This window comes from Drosophila subobscura, chromosome E (assembly GCF_008121235.1).
Source record: "Drosophila subobscura isolate 14011-0131.10 chromosome E, UCBerk_Dsub_1.0, whole genome shotgun sequence".
Lineage (NCBI taxonomy): Eukaryota > Metazoa > Arthropoda > Insecta > Diptera > Drosophilidae > Drosophila > Drosophila subobscura.
The window spans coordinates 5,667,900-5,686,756 of NC_048531.1; the positions used below are offsets into that span (position 1 = coordinate 5,667,900).

General features: G+C 41.1%; 2 protein-coding genes across 2 annotated transcripts in view; one reads left to right on the plus strand and one right to left on the minus strand.

The window, feature by feature from the left end:
* The first annotated feature begins 386 nt into the window (after positions 1–386).
* On the plus strand, positions 387–1,424 carry LOC117890290 (selenoprotein H). Its single transcript, XM_034795054.1, has one exon. It carries the CDS (start codon positions 432–434, stop codon positions 849–851), a length of 420 nt encoding a protein of 139 aa, XP_034650945.1. The 5' UTR covers positions 387–431; the 3' UTR covers positions 852–1,424.
* Positions 1,425–13,298: 11,874 nt separating this feature from the next.
* The window catches only part of LOC117890410, a 29,705-nt gene continuing 24,146 nt past the window's right edge, over positions 13,299–18,857 (minus strand). Inside the window, exons 3-4 of the mRNA XM_034795222.1 lie at positions 13,961–14,121; positions 13,299–13,879 (exon numbers count right to left, since the gene is read on the minus strand). Of these exons, the coding sequence (XP_034651113.1) occupies positions 13,820–13,879; positions 13,961–14,121 (221 nt within the window). The 3' untranslated portion in view covers positions 13,299–13,819. The remainder of the gene's footprint in view (positions 13,880–13,960; positions 14,122–18,857) is intronic.

Genomic DNA, 18,857 nt, shown 5'->3' on the forward strand with positions numbered 1-18,857 from the left:
AATGAATATGAAAGCATATGTTTCTGCAACATTTCAGATTGTTTCTTTTCGACTGTCTGTCAGTGCCGCCAAATTAACAGAAAAGTTCATGTCTTCTTTCTTGTTCACTCTTTCTTTCAGAATGTCCCCAAAAATTGTTGTTGCTTCTGATTGCAGTTTAAAAATAGCCAAGAGGCTAATGGTCGAAAAAAATGTCTTTGGACAGACTTTTCTTTGGTCCGCTGTGCTGCGCACTTCGAAACACAAAGAGTGAAGATTTATGAACCGCTGTTTGTGCCAGAAATCATAAAACGCAGCAGTCAAGTCATCAATCAGTGGGAGATATAATTAATTAATACATTATTAGCATTTTTAACAGAAGCAATGAGGCATTGAAATACTCGTCTGTTCGGAAAGTAGAAAATTCCAAATTCTCAGCCACAGCCTCAAGTATGCCCAAGGCAAAGAAAAAGGTCAAGGAGGTGGACTGGACGGCCGATGAGAACTTCAGCAAGGAGCGCTCGATAATCTACGTGGAGCACACCACCGAGTGCCCCATTTTCCAGATAAAGGCGGAGGAGTGCGGCGTCTTCTTCCAGGAGCGCATTCCGGAGCGACAGTTCCAGCTGGTGAGGAACAAGAACGGCAAGCAGGTGCCCCGCGATGGCGCCTTCGAGATTGGCATCTCGCAGAATGCTCGCACCTCCGTCCACGAGCTGTGGTCGGGCCTGACGAAGGGTCCTCCAAGACGTGACAAGTTCCCCAACGACTTTGAGGTGCTGGTGCCGGATGTTCAGCGAGTGCTGAAGAAATTCTACCCCGACAAGGCGGTGGGCATCAGTGACGACGAGGAGGACCACACCGACTACTAACACAATTTAGCATAACAATGCGCTAATGCTGCTTATTGTCAACGTCAACATCAATGGCAGAGGCGAAGACGAGGATGAGCAATCAGGCAACACCTGTTGGGACAGCCAAACCGCAGTCGCCTCCACCCAGTCTCTCAACGTCACTCGTCCCCAAATAATATTCAAACGATTAGCGTGACTCTTTCATCTGCTATTGGGGTACGGGTACAACGCTTATTGGTCTCATTGTTGTGCTGCTGCGGATTCTGCTGCTGAGTGACGTCCCGACACCGCCATGTGACAGCTCTTTTCAGAAGCTAAATGCTTAAATCGACAAAAGATAATTAACCGAAACACAAAGCTCTCTCTCGCACATCCACACAGGCAACCACACCTACACATGGCCGGCATTGTGTTCGCACTATTCTCGGGGGACACCCCAGCGACGTCCCATTGTCTGACAGCCCGACAAAGCGAAGCAGGCCCCAACAAACAGTCAAGTCAGTCTCCTCTATTGGCAAAACAAATAACCAAAATGCAATTTCGCAACACAAATTCGACGGAATAAAAAACGATGTAACAGCAGCCATGAAATCATTCGATTGTATTACAAAAGGACAGAACAAACAAAACTTTAGGGAAGGGAATTGGTAGGAAAGGATGGGCATAAGTTAACCATAAAATGCTCTAACTAATTTCAGTCATCAATTATGTTCGACACAGTGCCCCGAATCACATGTGTTTTATATGGAAATATATCTATCTGTTGTTTCACTAAGTTGCCATGATCAACATATACATACATATATAAAATAATACAACTTTGGCATCTATTGAAAATTGGAAATAAATAAATAAATAATAAAACAAATTGGAATAGCCATGCTAGCCCAGAGGCTTCAACTGCATGCCACGGCCAGCAAGTCATAAAAATCCAATCCAAATTACATTGTGGACCAACAACAAATGGCAATAACAAAGAGACGGAGCCCCATAACATCTCCCTACCATCCCATAACGTGTTATACCGTATCATCCCATCCCTGGAGGTCTGGCAACATTTGAACAATAAAACTGCAGCAGCAGCAGCAAAAGTTGCAGGGCTAATATCAAGCCGAGTGGGGAGGGAGTATGAATAGTAGTTAGATGATTGGTTGGGCAGCTGAACAGAATGGATGGCAGAGGATGCGAATGGGAATGGGCCTGTCTAGTTTGCATATCGCTAGCCGGATTAGCATGCAAATTAACCGGGCAGCTGGCAAGTGCAGATGCTTTTTTGATTGCCTGCCATGAGCCTTGCTCCTGACGAGGCGTACGATGTTATTTGACTTTATCGTTGATCTACCAACGATAGCAAATTCATTTACACATGACCAATACTGACATAGTTATAGTTCTAGCGTAAAACAGATAATTTAATTTCAGATTCATTCATACAGAGACGAACATGTATCACAACATCCGTGGCGTAGCATCGTAGCACCGTTAATATTAACATTAAGACTGAAAAATGGAAAGCTGCAAATTACAGGAGAATAGACCAAGAGACGACACTCAAATATTTGTCAGCGAAAGTAAATGAGCAGCGGCAACGCATGCCAGCGAACAAAACGACCCAGAGTCGACTTCGGGATACCCGCGAAACGAGAGCTAAATCTATCTAGAAATCCTACTAAAATAAATGGCAAGAAGAGCTTCAAAATGTTTGGTTTTCCGATCGACACAAACACAACATACCCTTGTACTTATGCTGGGCATAAAAGAGGCCACAACGACACCGATTTCAACAGATTTTATGTGAATTTCCACTGCCACTCGCTGAGACAAAGAAACGTCTGCGGCACATTTTTCGTGTCACAATTTATTTGGGTTGATTGGGGTTGAGATGCTTCTTCCTTCTTTATTATGGCAGTGGCCGGGGAAATGGAGAAATGGGTTAATGTCCAGTGCTTGGCCATGGAAATGCAACCAAAAAGCGAGAAGCAGGCAACAGGAAGCAGGAGTAGTGCCTGCATGTGTCAGTTGTCGCACGCATATAGAAGGGAAACTGTTGTGCTCCGTGTAGAGCCAAGGACAACGCAGGGCAACTGCCAAAAGCTGCAGAAAAGTCCAGGGAGTTTTAATGGAAACAGACCGCAACATTTTGCATTAGAGTTTATTTTTATACGAAGTAAAGTTGGTTTTGGGGCAGGCAGAGAGATTGGGCCAGGCAGTGGGCGTAGTGGAGTGGAGTGGAAAGCATGTTCTGGTCTGTGCCAAAAGTTGTTTGGCAGTCGCTCTTGTGGCTGCTCTGCTGATGCAAAAATAATCTACGCACAAGAAAACCCAGAGATGGAGAAAATAAACTGAAATTTGTGCTATTTATACCCGGTACTCGAAGAGTAAATAGGGTATATTGTATTTGTGCGGATAACGGTTGTATGTAACGCACAGAAGGAAACGTTTCCGACCCCATAAAGTATATATATTCTTGATCAGCATCAATAGCCGAGTCGATTGAGCCATGTCTGTCTGTCCGTCTGTCCGTCCGTCCGTCCGTCTGTCCGTCTTGTTTGTCGGCTAGTTTTCAGAGACTAGAAGAGCTAGAGCCACTAAATTTTGGCACCAGACTGCTGTATGCTCACACTGAAACCAGTGTATTTCAAAAATGAGCTCCGCCCCCGCAAAAGGGCGAAAACCTCCCAAATCTACAATTTTGAAGATAACAGAAAACTAAAAACGCCATTCCGTAGGGAATGACCATATCTATCAGATCACCAAGTTGGGATCCGATTGGATCATTATTATAGCCACAATGATTACTGGTGATCTATGCGCGCTATTTTTCAAATTTTTCAATGTTATCTCTCTTAATAATTTACATACTGTAGCGTGTTGGCGTGAGTAGTGTTGTTGATGTAGATGACAGATGAAGAAAAGTTGTATAAAAGTTGTGACGCGTAAGAAGCGTCTCACACGTCCCTTCTCGTTTTAAATTGCAGTTCCCGGCCCTCAGCGCACAGACACAAACGCACACACACACACATATGGTTTAACCGTTTTACCATCAATCCGGAGCTCTTTGGAGTGGCTTTCCCTGCGTTTACTTGCGATTCGAGCTCACATAGGAATAGGGGCTTAGCCATAGGCCCCACCAACAATTGCAAGGTCGTATCCGTATCCGGGCACGTTTGGTTTCCTATCTATCTCATACCGTACCCATGCCATTCCAGCCCACACCATCCAATGGATGGCCATCTGCGATCTGGCCATCGATGTGGGTGTGCAACAAATTGCAGCCGGATTTAAGGGCAATTTATTTCGCTCAGAGAACGAACCAACGAAGGGGCATCAAGTCGGCAGGGCAAAGGCCACAATCTGCCATTTTAGGCTTTGGCATTTGTTTTATCGCGCCTAGACCCAAGCGCACGTCGGTTGCGCATAGGTTGGTGGCCCCTCCATATGGGCTCGAGTCCGTATTCCGCACTGCTCTGCCCTGGAGGAGAGGAGAGATTACTAAATCCCCTTTTAATGAGCCCGGCCGCACAGATGGGACATTGGCTGATTGCACGCTTAACCTGCCTGCAGATTGCATTTGTCACACCTTAATTAACCGAAGCAGGACTAAAGGTTAAGGACTTGGGGATCGGGGTGGGTGAAAAGGTCACATGCTGGAATCGGGAATTCTGCTAAAGAACTTTGACCTTTAACCATCCATTCTTTCCAAAAATGAACGATGTGCGACTTTTTATTTACATGCTCTCCCCCCGCCACCACCCTTCCCACAGCGTGTCATAAAAGCCACGACATCGACATTGGCTTCGCTTCAGCTTGCTGCTTGCGGCTTATAGCTTTCCGCTTTCGATGGTGACTCCTTTTCGTTTTCGTTTTGGTTCCCGTTCCCGTTCTCATTCTCATTCTCCTTCTGCAATTCCTTATCCGTGGTACCATGATGATAATGATGATGATTCCCGCGAAGCGTAGGGCAATAAAAAGGAGGAGAGAATTTCAAAAATAAACGGAAACGGAAACGGGATGTGGGATGTGGGATGGCACAAGGTAATTAAGCGTAAACCGACAGCAACAAAAATACAATTTCGTTTATACTCCTGGGTGCATGGCTGTGGCGCCCATCAAACTGCCGCCTGAGTTATGTCGGTTTACTCGTGACTGCAAACCTCCCAATCCCCAGTCTCCTGGTCCCGGAACACTGCCTACAGCTGTGGTCTGTTCGGCGCAGCCAGGCTCGTCCTGCTGCTGGCTTTGTTATTAGCTGGAAATTAGTTTTCGGCTAGCGTTAATTAAAATTTACGACACCTGTTTATTTACAAACAAAAAAATAACAGAACGACACAAGATCCAGGGAGCTCTGTCATCCACGAGTTTCCTTCGGCTGACAGCCGACGAGGACATCGCATTGGGTACAGTTAATCGTGGGACCACAACAACAAAAGGCAAACCTTCCTTACAACTCGTTTTAGTTACCTTAAATTGGTTGAAGACTGATTCGCACTGGAACTTTAGGTGAGCTTTAATCTCTCAACAAACCAAATGGAGAAGCCTCGAGCTCGATGCAGTTAAACGAGAGATAGAAATACTTCCATGGGCCATGTAATGCAAAAGCTATCAAATAAATGATTTTTACGTGTTACCTGATGGCTTTAACATCATTATTCGCAATGCCACATTATCCATTTGGTTGCCCAAATAACCCCCATTAAATCAAGCATTCGACTTTTTATACTGACTGAGGCTTCGTTTTTATTTAATTTCACATATTCCGTTCTTGTTATGTGTATATTTTTATTTATATATATATATATATATATGTTGGTATATATATATACATATGTATATATAATCTCATAAATTATTTTTGTGTGTATATATATATCGATTTTTTTGTTCGTTTGTAATACATTTTTTCTGTTCTGCCGCATAATCATATTCAATAATTCAATTGCAATATTAATAATTGTTTTGTTGTTTTGGGAATTTTCATTAATTTGGTTGTGGGTGTCGGTTGTGGCTTATTCTCTTGTTCGAACTTGATTGCAGTAAGACTTTTTGCTTGTATAGTTTCATTTAGTTTGAAATATATGTATGTATATATGCTCCAAGTCTGTACAAATTTGTAGACTTTTCTGCAAGCTCCAGATGTTGGTATAATTTATAACCACACCACCAGCGTGCACACTTACTACATACACATATATAGGTATACAATATTTCATGGTAGTTCTGTATTTATACCCGGTTTTTGTTGTATTTAGTTACGATTCTATGCTACTTGGCATCACCATCACCATCACCCGCATCCTTATTGGCATTCGCATTTGCTCTGCCGCACTTGCCGCTTGCTCTTCTACTCGATTCGCTTCCATTTACATTATACATTTATAACCATAATAATTTACAAGTTAAATGGCTTAGAAATTAATAGTAGGATCCCCTGTGTGGGCTACCATACATAATACATAAAACTCTTTCTAATTAAAGTTAAAAACATTTCCCGCTTCATCGTTTTATCGTTTTGTTTGTTTATATGTTAGCCTGTTTGCCTGTCTCCGTCGCGTGTTTGATCTAGTTTGTTGTGTCTTTACGGTTCGGTTCTGTCCGGTTTGGGTTTTGTTCTGTTCCGTTTGGTTGGGCTCTGTTCTGTGTATGGGTTTTTGTCTATTTACAGTGTGGAAATATCTTATTTATTTATATTTCGTTATTTATTACTTCGCTCTGTATTTTCATTGCAGACGAACGTTTTGCAGACTTTTCTTGACTTACAGTTTAGTTTCTGGAAAAAGACGAAAATAAAATCTCTCTCCAGGTTTTCCCTTCCTTTCTTTTTGTTTTCTTTTGTTTTGCTAAAGTTATAATAATGTCTAAACGTACATTTTTAAAGAGCTCTAATTAAAATAGAATTCAATTTTAATAATTTGTAATAATTTTTTTCTGTTTTTCTTGGGTTTTTGGTGCATTTAAAAATAGTGCAAAAATACATTTTCGAAAACTTTTTGGTGCATACTTTGAGGCGGTGCATTCAAATCACACATTTACATTTTAAGTGCATTTACGTGTGTGTTGGTGTTGGTGTGGGTGTGGTGTTGCTTTTGGCTTTTGGTGTGGATGTGTTCTTTAAGTATACATGCGTGTGCGAATCCAACTATGTGGGTGTTCCTCTGTACATGTATGCTTGTATGTATGTATGTGTATGTGTGGATAGAAGTTGTTAGTGGTAGTTGCTTTATGCGTTCTGTTTTCGCTTTAGTTGAGGATTCCGCTCCAAAGCTTCAGTTTAGGACGGATTGCTTTTAAGCTTTGATTGTGTGCATGTTAGGGGAATGCAGTATGCACAGCTGCATACAACATCTCGATTTGCGTTTTAGGTACTGGTGACTACTTATGCTTATAGCTCGAAAATACTCTTTTGATTCCTGTGAGTGTTGGCTCATCCAGGTGGGGTTCCCTGTGCATCCATGGCGTGTGGAGCAGTTGCTCTTTGCCTCTTCGATGGCTGTGTTTGTGTCGTGGGTGTGGGTGTGGGTGTGGTGTCTGTGTTTCTGTGGAAGACTAATCGCCACAGTTCCCATGAAGCATATTCTGTGTACAGCAGAGGCCCCTTGCCTTCTCCTTTCTGCTGATTTGTGCAATTACTACATCGAATCTCTATTTAATTAGTCTCTAATACGAATTCCGGTTTCACTTTCAATTTCGTTTCCGTTTTGGTTTTTTTGCTTTGTGGTAAGTGCAACAGCGGTGCATTAATACATGTAAATACATAGAAAAAGTTACATTTTGGATTTTGTGCTAATTATTTATCACATAAAAAGTGCAGCAGTGCAAAACTATTTATTATAATTGTTTGACATCATTTGCATGGTTAATTATTTATATTGAACACAAATGATTAATACGTGTCGTGTCCGAGTGTTTCGAGTGTGGTTTCTGGGTAGGTGTTGGTGTCGGTATTTCTGTTTTTGCTTCTGGCTGTGTGTGGGCGCGTAAATGATTATCCTAAAAAGGTATTTGATAGGATCAGTTTCAATTAATGTTCAACATGTTGATGGGTGTAATTATTGCCAGGGGAGAACATAAAATTATTGCACTTTCCCCGGAGCGAACGAACAATTATGAATTGTTGAAGCTGCAACGAAAAGAGGCCTGCCTCCCAATTAAGTGTTGCCTGAAGCAAAACCAAGAACAATGAGGTGTCGCCGCATCTGGTTAATTTTCCAAATGATAAACACTAAGACTCTTCAACCTCTTCAAACAATTTATAATGAGCACTTTGCATGCAAAACCCCATAGCCTACTTGGGGGTCGGTATCGAGTTTATCTACTTATTACTCGTCCTGGAAACTACTCGTATTCGTAATTGCCTTTCACTGGTCGGTCGGTGTCTTCATACAATCGTTGCGTTTGGCCGTTTGGCCATTGTGCAAAAGGAGAAATCGGATGACAGCAAGAAAAAAAGGAGTGAGAGGGATAAAAGTGGGATTGAATGGGATCAGTGGCTCTGGTTGTGTCTGCGTTGAGTGCGGCTTTTGGTGGCATACACCCGTAGTCGAACAAAGCCGCATGAAAGCTGTGTAACACAACACCTGATGCCCATTGAAGGCCACTTTTTGACCGGTGCAAAGTCTCTGCAGGGATTGTTATGTCTAGCTATATTGACGGAGTTTTGCATGCAGCCTCCAATGCTTCCATAAATTGTTTCGCAAATTTTTCAACATTTCTCCAGGCTTTCATTTCTTAGTCGCTACTAAATGTGAGTAAATTGATATTAATACTTGAATAGTTTATACTTATGTGAGGCTACTGCCTTTATGTATTTACTCGTGTGCTTATCTACTAAACATCCAGAAAACATTTATACTTTATGCTTGATTGGGTAAATATTTTGCTACATACATATTTATGTGTATATGTACGTACTTCGTGTACGGATTTCATCTTCATTTCAATCAAAATCCAAGTACGTTCTGCTCTCAAAACTCCTTTTGGAATTGAATCAAGCAATCCGCTCATTTAATCGCTCCTAAACCCGTTTGCTGGATAATACTTCTGTAATTGTTTTTGAGAGTACAATACTATATATTTGCTATACTTTTTGGCTACGCTTGTGCTGTGGATATTTAATTTAATTTAATATTAAAGTTTTTTCCGCCGAGACAATGTTGAAAAGTTTGCTTCCCTGCCTAGTGAAGTGCCTAACATTTATTTGTTGGCCATACCTACATTATTCCTACAGACGGTCAGACTTGACCATAAGACACACAATATGAGGATTCATTGATGCTTATTAAACTTAAGGCTTAGACTTTCATGCTTCAACATTTATACTTCCACTGAGTGCTGAGCTGCCTCGAGGGAGCTCACTCGGAGAATGGTAAGCGCTTGCAGAAGGCTCTTTAGTTGCCAAAGAAACCGACAGAGTTATAAGCCGAATGGATTTTCATAAGAAAAGTGCATTTGTGAGCATTAAAGAGCTCCCCATTTTCTTTCATTGTCATTCAAATCTTTTCTCATGAATTGCACCAAACAAATACATATGTACAAATATGTATTTGTTTGGTGTACATATGTATTTATTTATTGGGCATGCATGGGGTTTATCAACTTACTGTGACTGTGTGTGGTCTATTCTTGTAGGTGTTGTTGTTGTTGTAGTTATTGTTGTGGAGAGGAAAATGGAACATATTCTACTGAAATATTGATCGAAAATTGTATGTAAAGAAATCAGAAATGCATGTTTCGGTTTTGTTTTCAGTGTATATTAGGTTGTGTATTTGTTTTTCATCTTTTCTTTGTTTTTTTTTGTTTTGTTGTGTTTTTTTGTTGTTGTATTTTCTGTTTTTTGTTTTGTGTTTTATCATATATTCGTATATATGTATATATAATTAATTAATTAATATAGTTACGTAAACTGTTGCTAAATTAAAAAGGGGAATTATGCTAAAATTAGACCTCCTCTACATACAATACATAAGTGAAACGAGTCAGAAAGAGACGGAGAGTGACAGAGATAGAGAAAAGGAGAGACAAAGAGAGCGAGGGAGGTAAGTTAGGAGAAGTTAGGAGTGAAAGTGAGAGAGAGACTGTTCGTGGGCAGACTGAAAATATGTACAGCAAATTCCGATTAAAAATAAATGAAAACCGATATAAACCGATAAAATTGACCATGTTCATCGTTTACTATCGATCAACCGATTTCGATAAATTGCATTTATAGTTAAGTATTTTGTTTTTGTTTGTTTTTTCGTTTTTCTTTTTTTTTCTCTGCAAATATACAAATACAAATAAATACATTTTCTTCGTGTTGCTGACTGTGTGCTCTATACGTTTATATATGTATATGTACTATATATATGCTTGCATGTGTGTGTGTGTATCAATGCATAAGTGTATGTGTGTATGTCTTCCTTTTAACATTCAACAATAGTTTTTTGTTTTTGTTTTGGGGCTTTAGCTACATATTTTCGTGTATTCTTTCCATCAACTTTTAGTTATTTTTTTGGTTTTCAATTTTGTTGTAATAAAAAAAGTGGGTCGAAAAATGAATGCGCTAAAACTGGGAAATGTTTAAACTTAAGAAACGTTTGACATAGGGTCTCTAATCTCTAATTCAGTTAACCCTCGTAATACAGATTCCTATATACAAATTCTCCTTTTGTACACCAAACTGGTTGCTGAGAAAGCCTCCAAGACGTGAATGTAAGTGTCAAGTCAAATCAAATTAAATTAAACTTAAATACTGATAAATTTCGAAAATTTAAAGGCATTTAGTTCCTTTAAACGATCTTTGTTGTTTATATATTTTTATGCTTTAAATAATGGAACTGAAATTGAATTAAATTCTGTTTTGAATCTTCTTCTTTCCTTTTCATTTGTTATTTACAGTCGCACTTTTTCGTTACTTCTTCCCGTTTCCCGTTTCGTCTTTCGTTTTTGTCTTTATAAAAGTTGTGTTTTTGCTTTAAAAATTTCGTACTGGTTATAGAAAAATAGGCCAAAAATATATGTATATGTCTGTGTGTGTTTCATTGTTGTTTCATTACGTTCAGTTCACCTCAAATTCTAGTCCGTTCAAAAAAGTGATTAAAATTGCGGTTTGATTTGTTCGTTTTTTGTTCGTTTGTTGCTGCTGTAATTGCTGTAATCGTAATTTTAGTTGTAGTTGCAGTTGCAGTTGTAGTTTAGTGCGGTTTTGCTGTTTTGTGCATAATTCCAAGGATTACATTTAATAATATGCAAATACGTTTGGTTTGGTTTGGTTTGTCATCATCTTTGATTAGGTTAATTTGTTCTTATATGTATACACATGTTGTTATAGAAATTGTTTAAGTTATCCATTATTTGTTTATTTTGTTATTTTTAGAGGTGGGTTATTTTGCAGTTATTTATTTAAATCAATTACCGAATCATCAATCGAAAGAATATACTAATTAAGGTGTGGCCCATAATACTCTTGGGTCTTAGACAACGAAGATCGTTGTTGTAGTTGTGGTAGAAGGAGACGGAGAAGGAGGAGGACCAGGAACAGGGCCAGGGTTTTAGGAAGCGGAAAGAAAATTAGAAACTTACTATTAAACGTATTCTCAATTAGTATTATCGTCTTTTTTCTGCCATTTACGTGTTATACGTACTTTGTATAAGATATGAAATTTTATTGCTCGCAATTTCATATGTTATTCCGTTTTTGTATAATTCTCAATCATATTCCATTTAGCCCTACAGCCAAAGTGTCCCCTAACATATATTGCACATAGTATGTATATAATTGGAAATGAGGGAAAAGCGAAAAAGGAGAGCCTGAAGCATAAAGAACTGGATTAATGTCGGCTTTTTATAGCAAAGGCATCCATTAAAGCGTTATATCCACGATGTCAACAAATTGTAATTGGAGTGGTGGGTAAACGTGTGCTGGGACAGTTTTCCCAGATCCGAACTACACATTTGTATATGGCATCGAGTAAAAACGGCTTGGCAGGGCTCTGGGCTCTCTCATTATTATGGGTTTAATTTTGTGTTTTTTCAATGCTGGAACTAGTAAACATTAAATTAAGAATTTGCTTGATTGTATCTCTTAGTTGATTGTTTTCCTGGATTTGATCAGATCCCTTCTGCCATTACCCTAAGTGGTTGCCAATGGGTGTGGAAATGTATTGTGTACCTATCGAATGAAAGCGGGCATCAAAAGGTGGCTATGAAATCTGAATTCGTATTACGGTCTGGCTAAAAAGTTACGAGTCGTTGGCAAATTGACTGGCTTTCCTTTCGTTTTGTAGTGTGTGTGTGTGTGTGTATGTGTGTGTTTGGGTTTAGGCTTATTATCCTTTTGCTATAAGTCCGTTGTTATTTGAATATACTATAATTATGTAAATAAATTTACTTAACTACAATAGCTGCCGTTTCCGTGAGAGTTCTTTCAGGGGCTTGGTTGTGAAGGTTGGTGAATGGTGGGCGATACATACATAACTTTACATGCAAATCAGAATCAGAATATATGGGAGGAAAGGGTCAGGATAAAGTCATATTTACATGCAGGTGTGTGGAGTCTCGACCTCGACTGTAGGCAGTCGTAGGGGTACGAGTACACGTGTACATACATACATATGTGTGTGAAAAAAAAGCACGTAGCACGTAAATAATGGAAAAATATCAAATGAAAACTATACTCGTATGTATGTAGTTTGAAGCCTCAACTATCAATCATAATAGGTATAATCAAGTCAAGTCTTTTTGCTTATGTAAATGTTTTCTGCCTTCATCCGATCCGCTAGTTTGTAAATGTTACTCGTATGGTTATTCCATTCCTCTCTAAACATGTTAGTTTCGCTGTTATTGTATTTGTATATAAGTACATTATTTAGCATTCATCGTTATCTTTTTTAGTTATCAGCAGTTATCAGTTATCAGTAAAACCTATTTCAATATTTCCATCAATTGTATATTTGTTTGTAATAAGTGTACATATGTATGTATATACCATATAATTATTTATATATCATTTATGTCTGTTCTTCTGTGTATATGTATATATAATTTTTCTCCTCTCCAGTTCTGCTTCTGCTTCTTCTCTTGCTTTTGCTTTTGCTTTTGCACGCTCTTTTAATTTTTTTGTAATTTAATTGTAATTTTCTTTGCCGCCTATCCGCTTCGTTTTGATTTATTTTCTTGTTTTTTTTTATTTAACATTTAATCTTTAATACACATATAATTAAATAATTTACACGAAATATATTCATATAGTTAGATATATTTATAATATATTTATTTAATATGTACTAAAAATAGTTAGGCCTGATTTTGGTTTTGCTTTCCTTTTCTTACCGTTTTTTTTATTTTTTTTTTTTTTTTTTGCTTTCGCGAAAAAAATTCAAAACAATGAAAAAGTCTTCTTTTTTTTGTTATCTTTTTTTGGTTGAATTCTAATTTAGCTTTTAGGACTCCTCCGTATGGATTCTGCTGTCTTTCCACGGTTCTTCTCTTTCGTGTTCGAGTTCGTATTCGTTTTGGTTTGGTTTTGCTTTTACTTTTAGTTGATAATTAATAATAATAGTGTAATAATAATCATACCTTTTCCTTATGCATAATCGCCGACTCGACTCGACTCGTTTCGTTTCGTTTGTTTCATTTGTTTTACTTAGTTTCTCTCATGGTTTCTCTCTACTTTCTTTACGTGGAAATCCGTGCGGGCTTTTTACAGGCAGCAAGTTCATTCTTTCGTATTTTTGTGTCTTTTATATCATTTTTCTGTGAGGTCTATGGGTCTGGGGTAACCTGCTCTCTTCATGGGGCAGGCGGGGTGGTTGTCTTTTCTGTGTATGTGTGTGTGTTTGTGAGTGTTTGGGCTTTAAAGAAAGAGGGCGGGGGAAGTTGTTAAAACTAGTTGTAAGTCATTTATGATTAACATGGGTTTTCTAGGTGTATTTTGTATCGAGTGTGTATCTGTGTGTGTTTTTGTCTCAGAGTGTTTTTGAGAGCGTGGGGGCGGGGACGGGAAATGGAGCCTAACGCCCTCGCGCCCATCGCAGTAATGCATCCGCTAAGACATCCAAATGAGCCTTCGTCTGCAATGAGAGAGAAGCAAAAACAATTTCGATTTGGGATTAGTTTGGTCCGTGTACAGGCTCGAAGGCTGCTCCACTTACCGTCTTGTAGAACATGCAGGATCTTCGGTCCTCATCCTCGCCGTCGGGGCAATCGATGAAGCCATCGCACAGAACATGATCGTCTATGCAGCGATACCGTCCCTGCCGATCGGGTACGGGGCAGGCGAATCGCTCCATGCCATCCATGGCGGTGGGACACTCTGCAACATAAACAAGCAGAAAGAAGGACACATGACACAGGTTGCACAGTCAGTCCAAATAGTTGTAGTGCTCTCAGGTAGAAGAAGACAGAGCTCGCAGAGTAGAGCGGATAGAGAATAGAGGAAGCGGATAACTTTTCCCATAAATCGCTCAGTGAAAAAGTTTTGCACACGCTAATGTCTGCCATGATTTGCGTCTAAATGTTGCAACTTGCACAGGACCCGGGAGCCCGGCGCATTAAAGTATGCTACCTTTATTTGCTTTCCTCTGTGATGTTGCATCCCCCCGCCACCAACATTTGCTTGTCTATGCAACGCGCAACGGCAGAGCAGTCGCAGTCGCTTAGAAGGTTTTTTCTGTTATAAATCGTTCCACGTTTACTACTTTACTGCTTTCTGTGGCTGGACTTGCACAGAGACAGCGAAAGAGAGGAAGAGATACAGACAAAGAGAGAGCGAGAGAGAGAGAGAGAAAGAGACCGTGAAGCGACGACGCTGTCAGTACCAGAAGCAGCAGCAACAACAACACAAACTTTATTTTTTTGTGCCATTCCACGCTTTCTGCTCCCTCCTCTTATACTGCCTTTTCCCGTTTACTTTTTCTTCTCTCCACTAACAAATACATAAAAATAAATCACTTGTAGGACATGTTGGCGCCTCCGGTTTACACACACACACACACACACTACACTCTACTGCATGTTTGTGTATAGAGATTTGTTGAAGTTGCCCGTATAGGTTTTCCTCTATTTCCGATTTTCCCACACTCGTTTTGCTCTTGCAACTTTCCTGTGCGCTATTTTTAGGTGCGCGGACAATTCTTCTGTGCTGTTATGTTCTGTTTTTTTGTTACCGATTCGTTTGGCAATTCGTATTTTTGCATTTTGGCTTCTTTTGATTCTATGCTGAAAGAGAATCGCACAATTCATTGGATAAAATTTCACTTGGCAATCAAATGAAGCCTTAACCGCCCACAGAGCAGGGCAGGGCAGGTTGAAAGTTTTTGGTAGCACGTGGGTTGTGGGCACGAACATTGTCCATTCATTAACGTGACGCTTTGAAAAATGTGCAGCACCTGCTGCGGTTCAACAATTTGCCAGTGTGTACGTGTGGGCTGTACTGTGGTTGCATTTGTGGTTGCAGTTTCATATTTCTGCTCAATCACCTGTCCCAGCGTGTGGGGCAGTCGAGATAAAAAGCTCATAAGCAACTTGACACTCAACTGTTTGTCTCTACATTCATGCCACCACCCCCAGCCAGCCATCCAGTCCGCACCCACTGCTGCCCGTCTGTCAGCGGCAGATCAATGGAGGGTTCCTGGGGGCTGTCAGGTGCGCTTCGTTAGCTACATTGTCGAACACTGTCTGCTGGGTGTCTCCAGCTGCGTGGCGTGCCAAAGAGTCATTTGCATTTGAAGAGCCACCGACACCGCCACCGCCCTCACCTGCGCAGAGACAGACAGAGATCCCAGTGACGGAGACGCCTACGCTGCTGCTGCTGATGATGATGATTGGGAATGGAGAATGTTGAGTGTTGAATGGTGAATGTTGAATGGCGATGACAGTGTCGCCGCCGGTGGCGCTCATGCCGATTGCCATTTATCAACTTCGTTGTGCACCTCATAATTGCATCAATGGGCACTTGGGCACGTTTGATCTGCCCCAACCATTGCGGCTGCACTGTGGCGGGAGGGAGGTTGCACTGTGTAAGATATTTATGGTGTCCTCGAAGCACAACTTATTCAGATTCGACATTGGCTGGCTCTTTGGCGTGCATTACGCAGAGCAATGTCGGCCATTAGCCTCGGGCCACTATCATTATTGCTGCCTCTAGTCAACCCCACAACTTGTACTTTGAACTTAATTTCACACACAAATAACTCGCAAAATTGTTGCAACATTTGTTCGAGGGGATATATGGATGCATTGCTAGTTGCTGCTGCTGCTGCTACTTCTGCTGCTGCTGCTGTTGTTGGCGCCCTTCTTTTTTGGAGCCAACTCAGCCAAGTCTGAGCCACAGCCACGGGGCCTGGCATGTGCCATGCAGCCAACCACCCAATCCGACCGTCACCCAGTCACCCACTCACCCAGCTCAAACGTCCGCCCGCCCGCTCAGGCAGGCAGTCAGTTAGCTAGCGACTGAGGCTATTGAACTTTAAATTGATTTTTGTGCTTGTTTGCTAGTTTCACTGCGCTCTCCTTCGTCTGGGCGGGGGCTGGGGCTGTGGCGGAGGTCGTCGGGAAGGGTCTTATCGTTGTTGCAATAAATTGAAATAAGCGTCCCAGCTAGAGCTCTGCCCCAGAGCAGTGGCTCGGGGTTGAATGGCACAGTTTCTGATGGCCATGCCAAATCAGGCAAGTCACGATAGAAATTGGAACAGAGGCCACCCATTAATACACCTAAAGGAGGCATTAAAACAGTGCATCAAGCACGGAATAAACAACATATCGTTGTGGCCCGGTTTTGATAATTGCCAGAATTTGATATCCAACTGCATTTGCTGGACACACTACCAAAGGTGGACTAATCAGCTATTATTAAATCATATATCACAAGGCTCGACTGTGGCAAACTCGATAATTGTCGTTGTTGTCTAGTCGTGTGCATGACTATACCACAACAGGCCATATTTCAAAGCGGAAATTCTGGGAAAACATCCCCTCAATGGTTATACTCAAGTGTCAGACATAGTGACATGTCTGTTGCAGCAGAAAATGGAGATTTCGGCAACTTCTTATGACATTCGAGTGCATCTCATGCACATATTCGCGAGTCTAATATGCAAATTACATCCACAAACCCATGGCACATGCCGGGTGCAGCGGCAACTGTACCAAAAAACTTGAACCCTTCTAACAAAATCAACGCGTGTCGACGCTAAGACACTCGGAGACAACCGAGCAAGCCACAAGAACAGCGAGAGCAACCTACAATAACAGCAAGAACAACTGGGGAACGAAAAGTGTCAAAAAATCAAAAGCATAAAAAGGATTTGGCTGTTGCCAAGGAGCTGCTAAAGCTGTGAATTGTGGTCGGTCCCATCGGTGGCGTGGTGGAGCCCGTTTTAGCTCTCAGCTTTGGCTTCGGTTTAAGCCAATGCTATTTTTGTCATGCGACAGACATGGCGTATACGTAGTGCAGCAGCAGAGCGCAAAGTTCGTGGCAAAAAATAAGTCGCACACGAACTTGTAACAAAGTTCGAGATGGGAGAGGAGAAAACCTTTTGTGCCACCCACACCATCACAAACGACACACAAATACACACATAAACACAGGAACATCGAAAAGGAGGAGCAGCAGCAGCAGCAGTGAAAAGGAGAGCTGCAAACGCCTGTTGTCTCGTCATCATGGCGCCTAAAATGCTGCCAACAACAATAGCAAAACCCACGAAAAGATAGCAAAATGCAATGTGCAATGGTATGCATGTATTGTGTGAGAGTCTCTGAATCTGTGTGGCTGTGTGTGTGTGTGTGTGTGTGAGGGCGGCGTCGCTTTGCAGGAAGCAGCAGCCAAAGGAAACAGCGCGCAACGATTTTGCAGCAATAAATTGATAGTTTTATGTGGCGCACATAAACAGGAGCAGCAGCAGTCAGCAGCAAGACAGAGACAGCGACTCAAAAAAAAATAAGAGAGAAGGCAGGAGACTCGTTGGGACATTAAACTCTCGTCTTTACACCCACCCACACAGCCCACACAGCCAACACAGCCAACACCGAGTGAAAACAGAGTAAGCCATTCCTGGTATCCTGCATATTTCAGCCGTAAATAGTAAAGAGCAACGCATAAAACAAAAGGCTGGGCAAATTCATACGAGTATATGACAACTTCCAGAATTGATGGGCCCTGCCATTCCGCTTGCCCCCTCCATTCCCTTTTCTGAGACATCTCATCATCATAGACAACAAACAACCTGGCAATTTGTCGGGGCTGAAAATTTCACTTTTCGGACCCAAATTATGCCCGGAGAAGGCAACAAAAATGAAAGAAAGAAAAATGCCTTTGACACATTTGTCTCCTCCTCCTCCAGCTCTCTTTTTCCATATCCATCTATCTCTCTCTGTTTCTTGCTCTCGCTACGTTTCTGTCTATCTTTTGTATGCGTTTGGCCCCTCATCAAAAATGAATTCAATTTTTGTCAAGCTTCCGGAATGGAAAGGACATGGCAGGACAACACAGCGACAACAAATTGAGGTGCTCCTGATCCACGCTCCCCTCATTATTTTGGACCCCTCTGTCTCTCTCTCTCCATTTCTCTATTTCTCTATCTCTCTCAGGCCTTCTGTAATGAGGTTTTGATTAAATTTCATCTTGAAATGTAGCAGCAATACTGGCGAGACTTGGTATCTGGCACCGACAAAGTGTTCCGTTTTGGCTTTCTATTAGTTTAGGACTGGCTTTCTTTCTCTTTCTGCATATGTGTGTGGGGAACTCAGCCGTTTGCTTTTATGTGTGTTCTCTTGTGTTTTTTGTTTCAATTAATTTAACATATTTTTATTGTTTTTGTTGTTCCACACCCACTCTCATATAGGGAATGGGAACGGCCTCAGGTTCGACTTGGGTGTATTATTTTTTCGCAATTTTTTTGTGCTGTTTCCTTTTGTGTTGTGTTTTGCTTAGCAGGGCGTAAAAAATACAATCGCTGAGGATACGGGATGCAGGCGGAAGGACGATGAGATGTTGGAGAGCCCGCTGGTGCCCCTCCGGACATACTTTGCTTCTGCCTGGCATTTATTGTA